This window comes from Entelurus aequoreus, linkage group LG11 (assembly GCF_033978785.1).
Source record: "Entelurus aequoreus isolate RoL-2023_Sb linkage group LG11, RoL_Eaeq_v1.1, whole genome shotgun sequence".
Classification (NCBI taxonomy): domain Eukaryota; kingdom Metazoa; phylum Chordata; class Actinopteri; order Syngnathiformes; family Syngnathidae; genus Entelurus; species Entelurus aequoreus.
This window is the reverse complement of record NC_084741.1, coordinates 197,731-212,638: the sequence shown is the minus strand read 5'-3', so window position 1 is coordinate 212,638 and position 14,908 is coordinate 197,731. Positions and strand designations below refer to the sequence as shown.

At 36.4% G+C, this 14,908-nt stretch overlaps 1 protein-coding gene across 1 annotated transcript in view; it reads right to left on the bottom strand.

Annotated features, from left to right (window-relative positions):
• Positions 1 to 2,508: 2,508 nt before the first annotated feature.
• LOC133660523 (voltage-dependent calcium channel gamma-7 subunit-like) overlaps positions 2,509 to 14,908 on the bottom strand; it is a 68,618-nt gene continuing 56,218 nt past the window's right edge. The window contains exons 5-6 of the mRNA XM_062064061.1: positions 9,232 to 9,377; positions 2,509 to 4,571 (exon numbers count right to left, since the gene is read on the bottom strand). Of these exons, the coding sequence (XP_061920045.1) occupies positions 4,134 to 4,571; positions 9,232 to 9,377 (584 nt within the window). The 3' untranslated portion in view covers positions 2,509 to 4,133. The remainder of the gene's footprint in view (positions 4,572 to 9,231; positions 9,378 to 14,908) is intronic.

Below are 14,908 nucleotides of genomic sequence, written 5' to 3'. Positions count from 1 at the left end.
TTTCCAAAAATTCCCAGATTTCCCAAAATTCCAGGTTTTTCGGGGACATTTTTCCCATTCAAAATGAATTGGCCATTTTTTAAACCTCCACCATTTCCACATTTTTCAACCGATTCAATATTCCACTATCCTGGAAATTTAAACTACCCTTTTTCGAAGTCCTAAAAAATTCCAGGATTTTCCAGAATTCCTGGTTTGCCAAAGCCCTATTTCCACCCTTACTCCTTCCACATTTTTCAACCCACTTCAACCGTTTCACCGTCAAAACATTCCTCTTAATCAGGACAAAAAATGAAGTTGTTGTTCGAACTGGAAAAATTCCCGGTTTTCCCGAATTTCCAGGAATTCCTTAGTACCATTTCTCAATTAAAAATGTTACTATTTCAACATTTCTCGACCGATTTGAAAAGTTCCAACACCAACCATTTCAACTCATTTGGAATATTCAAGTATTTTAACATTTTCCAAAAATTTCCAGTTATTCCTGAAATTTCCGTGGAATTCACAAATTTCCATGAAATTCACAAATTTCCATGAAATTCACACATTTCCATGAAATTCCCATTGAAATGAATGGGACATTTTTCAAAGTTCCACAACTCCCACATTTTTCATCCGATTCAAACCATTTGAACTCCAAAATATTCAGCGTGTTCAAAAACTTTCAGCAATTTAAAAAAATTCCCGGATTTCCAAGAATTCCCAGTTTTCAAGGACATTATCCCCATTCAAAATAAATTGGCAATTTTTCAAACTTCCACCATTTCTACATTTTTCAACTGAATGAATATTCCACTATCCTGGAAATTTAAACTACCTTTTTTCCAAGTCCTAAAAAATTCCATGATTTTCCAGAATTCCTGGTTTGCCAAAGCCCTATTTCTACCCTTACTCCTTCCACATTTTTCAACCCACTTCAACCGTTTCACCGTCAAAACATTCCTCTTAATCAAGGACAAAAAAACAAAGTTGTTTTTAGAACTGGAAAAATTCCCGGTTTTCCCGAAATTCCAGGAATTCCTTAATACCATTTCTCAATTAAAAATGTTACTACTTCAACATTTCTCGACCAATTTGAAAAGTTCCAACACCAACCATTTCAACTCATTTGGAATATTCAAGCATTTTAACATTTTCCAAAAATGTCCAGCTATTCCTGAAATTTCCATGAAATTCCCAAATTTCCATGAAATTCACAAATTTCCATGAAATTCCGATTGAAATGAATTGGACTTTTCCACAACTCCCACATTTTAGATACAAAATAGTGTGCTCGCTTTCAACAATTTAAAAAAAATCCTGGATTTCCAAGAATTCCCAGTTTTCAGGGACATTATCCCCATTCAAAATAAATTGGCAAATTTTCAAACTTCCACCATTTCTACATTTTTCAACCAATTCAATATTACACTATCCTGGAAATTTAAACTACCTTTTTTCCAAGTCCTAAAAAATTCCAGGATTTTCCAGAATTCCTGGTTTGCCAAAGCCCTATTTCAAACCCTTTTTTCTGTTGACTACTCCTTCCACATTTTTCAACCCACTTCAACCGTTCCACCATCAAAACATTCCTCTTAATCAGGACAAAATAACAAAGTTGTTTTTAGAACTGGAAAAATTCCCGGTTTTCCCGAAATTCCAGGAATTCCTTAATACCATTTCTCAATTAAAAATGTTACTACTTCAACATTTCTCGACCGATTTGAAAAGTTCCAACACCAACCATTTCAACTCATTCAGAATATTCAAGTATTTTAACATTTTCCAAAAATTTCCAGTTATTCCTGAAATTTCCATGAAATTCACAAATTTCCATGAAATTCCGATTGAAATGAATGGGACTTTTCAAAGTTCCACAACTCCCACATTTTAGATACAAATTGTGTGCTCGCTTTCAACAATTTAAAAAAATTCCCGGATTTCCAAGAATTCCCAGTTTTCAGGGACATTATCCCACATTTTTCAACCCACTTCAACCGTTTCACCATCAAAACATTCCTCTTAATCAGGACAAAAAAATGAAGTTGTTGTTCGAACTGGAAACATTTCCGGTTTTCCCGAAATTCCAGGAATTCCTTAATACCATTTCTCAATTAAAAATGTTACTACTTCAACATTTCTCGACCGATTTGAAAAATTCCAACACCAACCATTTCAACTTATTTGGAATATTCAAGTATTTTAACATTTTCCAAAAATGTCCAGCTATTCCTAAAATTTCCATGAAATTCCCAAATTTCCATGAAGTTCCCAAAGAAACGATTGTGATATTTTTCAAAGTTCCACAACTCCCACATTTTTCGTCCGATTCAAATGTTCGAACTCCAAATTATTCAGTGTGTTCAAAAACTTTCAGCAATTTAAAAAAATTCCCGGATTTTCAAGAATTCCCAGTTTTCAGGGACATTATCCCCATTCAAAATAAATTGGCAAATTTTCAAACTTCCATTTCTACATTTTTCAACCGATTCAATATTCCACCATCCTGGAAATTTAAACTACCTTTTTTCCAAGTCCTAAAAAATTCCAAGATTTTCCAGAATTCCTGGTTTGCCAAAGCCCTATTTCCACCCTTTTTTCTGTCGACTACTCCTTCCACATTTTTCAACCCACTTCAACCGTTTCACCGTCAAAACATTCCTCTTAATCAGGACAAAAAATGAAATTGTTGTTCAAACTGAAAAAATTCCCGGTTTTCCCGAAATTCCAGGAATTCCTTAATACCATTTCTCAATTAAAAATGTTGCTTACTACCTCAACATTTTTCGACTGATTTGAAAAATTCCAACACCAACCATTTCAACTCATTCGGAATATTCAAGTATTTTAACATTTTCCAAAAATGTCCAGCTATTCCTGAAATTTCCATGAAATTCCCAAATTTCCATGAAATTCCCAAATTTCCATGAAATTCCCATTGTGATATTTTTCAAAGTTCCACAACTCCCACATTTTTCATCCGATTCAAACCGTTCCAACTCCAAAATATTCAGCGTGTTCAAAATTGTGTGGTCTCTTTGAACAATTTCAAAAAATCCCCGGATTTCCCAGAATTCCCAGTTTTCAGGGACATTATCCCCATTCAAAATAAATTGGCAAGTTTTCAAACTTCCACCATTTCTTAATTTTTCAACCGATTTAGTATTCCACCACCCTGGAAATTTAAACTACCTTTTTTCCAAGTCCTAAAAAATTCCATGATTTTCCAGAATTCCTGGTTTGCCAAAGCCCTATTTCCACCCTTTTTTTAGTCGACTACTCCTTCCACATTTTTCAACCGTTCCACCGTCAAAACATTCCTCTTAATCAGGACAAAAAACGAAGTTGTTGTTCGAACTGGAAATATTCCCGGTTTTCCCGAAATTCCAGGAATTCCTTAATACCATTTCTCAATTAAAAATGTGACGACTTTAACATTTCTCGACTGATTTGAAAAAATTCCAACACCAACCATTTCAACTCATTCAGAACATTATCAAAAAAATTCCCGCTTTTCCCGAAATTCCCAAATTTTGGGGAAATTCCCATTGAAATCAATGGGATATTCTTCAAAGTTTCACAATTCCCACATTTTTCATCTGATTCAAAGTGTTCCAACCTCAAAATATTCCGCCTGTTCGGGAATTGTGTGTTCTACTTCAACAATTCGAAAAAAATTCCAGGATTTCAGTTCAACGTCAGCATTGGAGCATTCACACGCAATTCCTTGTGGGAAATTGCCTCATCTAGTCATGAGTGCTTTCCCTTCAAAGCCACATAGTCCATACGGCCCCCCCTTCCTGGGTGGATCTCGCGTAAGAGGAGTAGGGTTAATCCTTTTGCAATGCAGTCTGTTGGAAATGATGGAAAGCGTCACGCTACACGGTCGTGGTCAAAGTTGGAATCGTCACAAAACACGTTGTAGGATATACAGTATAAAGTGGGTAGTCCGACCGCCCTAATTCGTCACGTTTCATGTGTCGGGTAAACCGGGCTAAATGAATCTCCTTTTCCTATGGCGGTGACAAATAAAGACGCGCTGATGATGTAAGAAGATGATGAAGTCACATTCCATGGAGTCAAAAGGTTCCATGTTTTGGCGGCGTGCGTAAAATGTCCGAACAGTCCTTCCTGCTCCTGAACGCCACACCTTCCTAACAGGGGGAGGCGCTCATGTGCATGTGTGCGTGGTAGTGGGGGGGTGGCACGTGCGGCGGCGGCATCGCCAGACCCTGGCCTTGGGGGTGAGGCAACCTGGGCAGGGTGTGCCCGGAAGATGGCGGCGGCGGCGGCGGGGGGTTAGGGTAGGCGGGCGAAGGCCCGGGCGGCGGGCTGCCCCGGCCGGCCTTCGAGGCACCGCTTTTCGGCGGCGGCGGCGGCGGTCGGTTGAGCTGGATGGAGATGTCGCTGGACGCCTCCGAGGTGCTGCGGCCTCGCTGCGGCGGAGGCCAGGAGGATTCCGGGTGGAGGAACTGGCCGCTGTAGTCGCTGCTCTCAGACAGGCGGGGGCGGTAGAGCGCCGGGTGGGGGCGGTACATCTCCTCCTCGGCGTAGCGCTTCATGAAGAGGTAGACGGACAGCACACCCGCGCCCTGAGAAAAAAGACAGGGGGAGGGGTCACCTTGTCAGGCGCGCCTGCACCACCAGGGCGTTGTGGCGCCCCCTGCAGGCTCCACTGGCTAAAGGGGGCGGACTTTTATTTTGGTAAAATCAACCAAATGTTACAGCTCGGTTGCCAGCAACTTGGGGGTTCCAGGTTCGATCTCCGCTGTCTGGGTTTCACTATGTAAAGCGCTTTGTTTGAGTCTCCAGAGAAAAGCGCTATATAAATATAATTCACAAACGCATCACGTGCGCCAGAAAGGTGACAAACACAAAAGTTATAATTTTTACTTTTTATTATTTAATTAATTTATACACCGTTTTAATTTAAATAATCAATATAGTTTTAATTTTGTTTTATTAAGAAAAAAAAAAAAAATCTTATGTTAAAAAAAAGTAAAAAATAAATACATCTTAATTAAAATAAAAAATAAAAAAATACAATTACCATTTAAATGTAAGAAAATGCAATAAATAAACAAGTAAATTACATCTAAAACCTTTTTTCTTTTAAATTAAAATTGATTTCAAGTTGATGGGGATTTTGTGCTAAAATGAAATGAAAAAACATTTTGGCCCCCCCAAAAAATAACATTCACTCATTTTAGTCTTCATTATTTATTATTCTTAATTTAATTCATTTGTTTAAAGTTTCCATATTAATTTAAATATTACATTTTATTTTAACTTTGGTTTTGATTCTAAGTTTTTTTTTAAATTAAGAAATAAAAAATACCATTAAACTGTCTGTTAAAAGTGTTAAAATTCATTTTTTAATTACAAAATTCAAGGTAAAAACTTAGGTTTTAAATAAAATGTAAAATATATATTTTTTAAATAGATAAATACAATCAAAATGAATGTGCATGTAAAATGTATTTCACTTACAATGCTTTTTATTAAAAAAAATAAAAAAAATGTGTTTATACTTTTAAATCATACTTGATGTGCTAAAACAATTTCATGGGAACGAGAGTGTTTGACAAAACATTTTGTGTGTAAAAAAAAAAAAAAAGAAATAACTCCATCATAACATAAATGTGCAAAACAACTCTGAGCTGGGAGCCAACCCAGCACACCACGGGGAGCAGTGACAACACTCTTATCAGTGGCGGAGCAGGAAGCGGCTAGGCGTACATTTATTGTAACATTTCATGTGAAGTGCTCTGCCATCCATTAAGTGACATTTTACACGCACTTCTTTACACTAAATGCTCAAAATGATTTTTCCTCAACCCCAACTGCTTACTGTGGTGTAGGTGTCCTCCTAGTGGGGAGGTTGGTGCATTACAGCTTTCATATCACGGTTGTAGTTAGTTAAATGATCACGTTTATGATCATATTATTATCATGGTGCTGGAAATGTATTTACTGTAATGTAACTTAATGTATGTACTTGTACTCACATGTGTGCTGCAACTATGTAGGAATGTGACAAACATCTAATAATAAACATCAATATGACAAACATCTAATAATGAACATCAATATGACAAACGTAATAATGAACATCAATATGACAAACATCTAATAATAAACATCAATATGACAAACATGTAATAATGAACATCAATATGACAAACATGTAATAATAAACATCAATATGACAAACATGTAATAATGAACATCAATACGACAAACATGTAATAATAAACATCAATGTGACAAACATGTAATAATAAACAATGTACATGCTTTATGACAGCATTACTTTAAATGTAATTGGACATGAAAGCAAATCAGCAGGGGTGGGAGGGGGGATGATGAGAGGGGGGGGGGGGCTGCACTGAAGTGTGCACTGCACCAAATAGTGATGCAGAAGAAGGGGGGGAGGGGGGAGGGGCAGGAAGTCACATGATGCTGCACACACATTGACTCCTCAATAGACATTAGATGCTATAATGATGTACACTATATGTAACACAATGATGTACACTATATGTAACACAATGATAAACACTATATGTAACACAATGATGCACACTATATGTAACACAATGATGCACACTATATGTAACACAATGATGTACACTATATGTAACACAATGATGCACACTATATGTAACACAATGATGCACACTATATGTAACACAATGATGCACACTATATGTAACACAATGATGTACAATATATGTAACAACACACATGATGATGTACACTATATGTAACACAATGATGTACACTATATGTAACACAATGATGTACAGTATATGTAACAACACACATGATGACGTACACTGTATGTAACACAATGATGCACACTATATGTAACACAATGATGTACAATATATGTAACAACACACATGATGATGTACACTATATGTAACACAATGATGTACACTATATGTAACACAATGATGTACAGTATATGTAACAACACACATGATGACGTACACTGTATGTAACACAATGATGCACACTATATGTAACACAATGATGTACAATATATGTAACAACACACATGATGATGTACACTATATGTAACACAATGATGTACACTATATGTAACACAATGATGTACAGTATATGTAACAACACACATGATGACGTACACTGTATGTAACACAATGATGTACAGTAAATGTAACAACACACATAATGATGTACAGTATATGTAACAACACACATAATGATGTACAGTATATGTAACACAATGATGTACAATATATGTAACAAACATGATGATGTACACTATATGTAACACAATGATGTACAGTATATGTAACAACACACAATGATGTACAGTATATGTAACACACAAAATGATGTACAGTATATGTAGCAACACACATGATGGTTTCCACTATATGTAACACAATGATGTACAGTTTATGTAACAACCCACATGATGATAAATAAATGATAAATGGGTTATACTTGTATAGCGCTTTTCTACCTTCAAGGTACTCAAAGCGCTTTGACACTATTTCCACATTTACCCATTCACACACACATTCACACACTGATGGCGGGAGCTGCCATGCAAGGCGCTAACCAGCAGCCATCAGAGGCAAAGGGTGAAGTGTCTTGCCCAAGGACACAACGGACGTGACTAGGAAGGTAGAAGGTGGGGATGATGTACAGTATATGTAACAATGATGTACAGTAAATGTAACAACACACAATGTTGTACATTGTAACACACAAAATGATGTACAGTATATGTAACACATAATGTTCAATATATGTAACAAGACACAAAATGATGTACAGTATATGTAACTCCACACATAATGATGTACAGTATATATAACACACAAAATGATGTATAGTATATGTAACAACACACATGATGATGTACAATATATGTAACACAATGATATACAGTATATGTAGCAACACACTAATGATGTACACTACATGTAACACACACATAATGATGTACAGTATATGTAACAACACACATGATGATGTACAGTATATGTAACACAATGATGTACAGTATATGTAACACACATGATGTACACTATATGTAACACAATGATGTACAGTATATGTAGCAACACACTAATGATGTACACTATATGTAACACACACATAATGAGGTACAGTATATGTAACAACACACATGATGATGTACATATATGTAACACATGATGATGTACAATATATGTAACACAATTATGTACACTACATGTAACACACACATAATGATGTACAGTATATGTAACACACAATGATGTACCGTATATGTAACAATGATGTACAGTATATGTAACAATGATGTACAGTATATGTAGCAACACATTAATGATGTACACTATATGTAACACACACATAATGATGTACAGTATATGTAACAACACACATGATGATGTACAGTATATGGAACACACAATGATGTACAATATATGTAACAATGATGTACAGTATATCTAGCAACACACTAATGATGTACACTATATGTAACACACACAATGATGTACAGTATATGTAGCAACACACATGATGATGTACAGTATATGTAACACAGGATGTACAATATATGTAACACAATGATGTACAGTATATGTAGCAACACACTAATGTACAGTATATGTAACAACACACATAATAATGTACAGTATATGTAACAACACACATGATGTACAATAAATGTAACACACATAATGTACAGTATATGTAACACACAACATGATGTACAATGTATGTAACAGCACACATTATGATGTACAGTATATGTAACAACACACATGATGTACAATATATGTAACACACATAATGTGTACAATATATGTAACAACACATATGATGTACAGTATATGTAACATATATAATGATGTACAATATATGCAACACACATAATGATGTACAATATATGTAACACACATAATGATGTACAATATATGTAACACACATATGATGTACAGTATATGTAACAACACATAATGATGTACAATATATGTAACACACATAATGATGTACAATATATGTAACACACATAATGATGTACAATATATGTAACACACATATGTACAATATATGTAACAACACATGATGTACAGTATATGTAACACATAATAATGTACACTATATGTAACAACACACATAATGTACAGTATATGTAACACAATGATTTACAGTATATGTTACAACACACACAATGATGTACAGTAAATGTAACAATAATAACTGCACACAAGGACTGACCTCTTTGAGCAGGAAGGAGGAGGCGGCGAAGGCGAAGGACCAGCCATAGTGGTAGTTGAAGAACTGCTCGGGTTCTCTGGGTCGGTTCATCACCTCGTCGTTGATGCTGGAGATGTAGAGCACCAAACCCACCACCAGACTCAGGCCTGCATCAACCACAACCACACACACCTCACAATGTACACTATATGTCAATCATGCCCCCTAGTGGCGGTCAGCAGCAATGTACAGTATATGTCAATCATGCCCCCTAGTGGCGGTCAGCAGCAATGTACAGTATATGTCAATCATGCCCCCTAGTGGCAGTCAGCAGCAATGTACAGTATTTGTCAATCATGCCCCCTAGTGGCGGTCAGCAGCAATGTACAGTATATGTCAATCATGCCCCCTAGTGGCGGTCAGCAGCAATGTACAGTATATGTCAATCATGCCCCCTAGTGGCGGTCAGCAGCAATGTACAGTATATGTCAATCATGCCCCCTAGTGGCGGTCAGCAGCAATGTACAGTATATGTCAATCATGCCCCCTAGTGGTGGTCAGCAGCAATGTACAGTATATGTCAATCATGCCCCCTAGTGGCGGTCAGCAGCAATGTACAGTATATGTCAATCATGCCCCCTAGTGGCAGTCAGCAGCAATGTACAGTATATGTCAATCATGCCCCCTAGTGGCAGTCAGCAGCAATGTACAGTATATGTCAATCATGCCCCATAGTGGCGGTCAGCAGCAATGTACAGTATATGTCAATCATGCCCCCTAGTGGTGGTCAGCAGCAATGTACAGTATATGTCAATCATACACCCTAGTGGTGGTCAGCAGCAATGTACAGTATATGTCAATCATGCCCCCTAGTGGCGGTCAGCAGCAATGTACAGTATATGTCAATCATGCCCCCTAGTGGCGGTCAGCAGCAATGTACAGTATATGTCAATCATGCCCCCTAGTGGCGGTCAGCAGCAATGTACAGTATATGTCAATCACGCCCCCTAGTGGCGGTCAGCAGCAATGTACAGTATATGTCAATCATGCCCCCTAGTGGCGGTCAGCAGCAATGTACAGTATATGTCAATCATGCCCCCTAGTGGCGGTCAGCAGCAATGTACAGTATATGTCAATCATGCACCGTAGTGGCGGTCAGCAGCAATGTACAGTATATGTCAATCATGCCCCCTAGTGGCGGTCAGCAGCAATGTACAATATATGTCAATCATGCCCCCTAGTGGCAATCAGCAGCAATGTACAGTATATGTCAATCACGCCCCCTAGTGGCGGTCATCACCTTGGAGTGTACTCATTGTTGTTATGTTTGTGTGTTAATTATTCTTTGTTTACAAAAATTTACACTTCTGAGTATCATTTGCAACTATCTTTTCATTTCAGTTTGTCCTGGTTGTCTTACCGCAGTCAGGAAGTAGTCTTTGCCTTTAAGTTAAAAAGTGCCACTTGTGTCTTTCGTTGAGTCCTACAAAGTGTTAATACTGTAAGTATTGTACTTATTACACACCAGCTGTGTTTTAATTGTAACATTCATCTTCGTTGTAGTTTTCATTGCCACGTTTTTAGGTGTTGAAATCGCCTCGCAATATCAATAATGCTAATCAGTAGCATGGATATGGCATATCCCATTTAAATTAGCAATGAGCTAACAGCATTTTGAAAGGTGGACTTCGAACTAGTCTTACTTTTGATTGTTTTCATCAGATATTTTTGCTTTGGAAAACTGCAGTGTTTGACCCTGGAAATTTCCCGTGGTTGAGCGGATTGTGTTTGACATTGGGTCGGTTTATGTCGAAATAGCACTTCCTGTTTTAGCTTGAAACAGGAAATGAATGAAACGCCAACCTGAAGAAGCCTGCAAATGAATCATGCATTTGCAGGGGGGAAAAAAAGCGTTTAGTGAAGTAAAAGAGCTGCAGGCGACACATGCAACATTAAAAGGCCACTTCCAGGAAGCTTCCCTGGGAAAGGACGGCGCCCACATGCGGCGTGCACGCCAAGAACGCCGCAGCCATGATGTGTTTGTGCTGCTGATGAGGAAGTGCTGCTGTCAGCATCACGCTGCAACAACATCTTTGTCCACAAACATGCACTTTTTAGTGATGTCATGAACTTTATTAGTACGTGTTACGTCGTTTCATGAAACTGTACGCACTCTCATGAATGATCGGGACTCTTTGGCTAGCTCACAATTCTGATTATTGATGCATTTTTCACTCATGTATATGTTTATAATTAGTTAGGATTTTTTGGCATTTATGGTTTTATATATATATATATATATATATATATATATATATATATATATATATATATATATATATATATATATATATATATATATACACATATAAACACACATATACTCATATATGTACATATATACACACATATATACATTTATGTACTTATATACACACATATACTCATATATGTACATACATACACACACACAGTATATACTCATATATACATATATACACATATATACACATGTAAACACACATATACATTTATGTACATATACACACAGTATATACTCATATATACATATATGTACATACATACACACATATATATACACATAGGCACACATATATACATGTATGTACATATACATACAGTGTATACTCATATATACATATATATATACATATATACACACATATATACACATGTAAACACACATATACATTTATGTACATATATACACACATATACTCATATATGTACACATATACACACACAGTGTATACTCATATATACATATATATGTACATATACTCATATATACACATATAAACACATATATACATTTATGTAAATATATACACACATAGTACTCATATATGTACATATATACACACACAGTATATACTCATATATACATATATACACATATATACACATGTAAACACACATATATACATCTATGTACATATACACACAGTATATACTCATATATACACACATATATACACATGTAAACACACATATACATTTATGTACATATATACACACATACTCATATGTACATATATACACACAGTATATACTCATATATACATATATACTCATATATACACATAAACACACATATATACATTTATGTAAATATATACACACATAGTACTCATATATGTACATATATACACACACAGTATATACTCATATATACATATATACACATATATACACATATAAACACACATATATACATTTATGTACATATACACACAGTATATACTCATATATACATATATACACACATATATACACATGTAAACACACATACATTTATGTACATATATACACACATACTCATATATGTACATATATACACACACACAGTATATACTCATATATATATATACACACATATATACTCATGTAAACACACATATATACATTTATGTACATATACACACAGTATATACTCATATATACATATATGTACATATATACACATATAAAACACATATACATGTATGTACATATACATACAGTGTATACTCATATATACATACATATGTACATATATACACACATATATACACATGTAAACACACATACATTTATGTACATATATACACACATATACTCATATATGTACATATATACACACACACAGTATATACTCATATATACATATATATGTACATATATACACTCATATATACACATATATGTACATATATACACATATAAACACACATATATACATTTATGTAAAAATATACACACATAATACTCATATATGTACATATATACACTCATATATACACATATAAACACACATATATACATTTCTGTAAAAATATACACACATAATACTCATATATGTACATATATACACTCATATATACACATATAAACACACATATATGCATTTATGTAAAAATATACACACATAATACTCATATATGTACATATATATACACACACAGTACATACACATGTATACATATATATGTACATATATACACATATGAACACATTTATAAATGTATGTACTTATATACACACATATACTCATATATGTACATATATACACACAGCATATACTCATATATACATATATACACGTATAAACACACATAAACATTTATGTACATATACACACAGTATATACTCATATATACATATATATGTACATATATACACACATATATATACGTACACATATAAACATTTATGTACATACGTGTATATACATACATATATACACGTATACTCATATATACATATATATGTACATATATACACATATACTCATATATACATACATATGTACATATATACTTATACGCACATGTAACGGGTAGCATTTTCTGTAGCTTAGCCACTTTTAGAACCATGCTAACTTTGGTGAAGCGCTGCTCGCCTGCGCCATACCCAATGAGTCCATAACGCCGGCCGAGGATGTTAAAGTAATATCTTTGACGCATGACATGTATCCATGAAAATATGGAGAAGCAGCTGGAAGGAGACTGCACGTTATTGTTGCTACATGATATGTTCATGCATGTTTTAGCAGCACCTCTTTTTGAGGGATGTAAGACTTTATCACCCCCACACGGTCACCTCAACACTGAGAAGGCCTTCTTTATCTGCACATGACAACAAAGGTTACATAAGCGGTGTTACGCAATAGATACTATCACCATGGTCCTGTGGTGTGAAGCACACTTCTGATGTGACCACCACCACCCCCTGCTGGTCAAACACCTGCACTACACCCAGCAGTGAGGGGTGAGGCTGCCTACAGTGCATTTATGTATTTATTTAGTCTACTAGTCCTGGACTCTGAGATGGGTATCCCTTGGTCTAGTCCTGGACTCTGATGTGTGTGTCCATTGGTCTAGTCCTGGACTCTGATGTGGGTGTCCCTTGGTCTAGTCCTGGACTCTGATGTGTGTGTCCATTGGTCTAGTCCTGGACTCTGATGTGTGTGTTCAAGGTCTAGTCCTAAACTCTGATGTGTGTGTCCCTTGGTCTAGTCCTGGACTCTGATGTGTGTGTCCCTTGGTCTAGTCCTGGACTCTGATGTGTGTGTCCCTTGGTATAGTCCTGGACTCTGATGTATGTGTTCAAGGTCTAGTCCTGGACTCTGATGTGTGTGTCCCTTAGTCTAGTCCTGGACTCTGATGCGTGTGTTCAAGGTCTAGTCCTGGACTCTGATGCGTGTGTTCAAGGCCTAGTCCTGGACTCTGATGTGTGTGTCCCTTAGTCTAGTCCTGGACTCTGATGCGTGTGTTCAAGGTCTAGTCCTGGACTCTGATGCGTGTGTTCAAGGTCTAGTCCTGGACTCTGATGTGTGTGTTCAAGGTCTAGTCCTGGACTCTGATGTGTGTGTTCAAGGTCTAACCCTGGACTCTGATGTGTGTGTTTAAGGTCTAGTCCTGGACTCTGATGTGTGTGTTCAAGGTCTAGTCCTGACTCTGATGTGGGTGTCCCTTGGTCTACTCCTGGACTCTGATGTGTGTGTCCCTTGGTCTAGTCCTGGACTCTGATGTGTGTGTCCCTTGGTCTAGTCCTGGACTCTGATGTGTGTGTTCAAGGTCTAGTCCTAAACTCTGATGTGTGTGTCCCTTGGTCTAGTCCTGGACTCTGATGTGTGTGTTCAAGGTGTAGTCCTGGACTCTTATGTGTGTGTTCAAGGTGTAGTCCTGGATTCTGA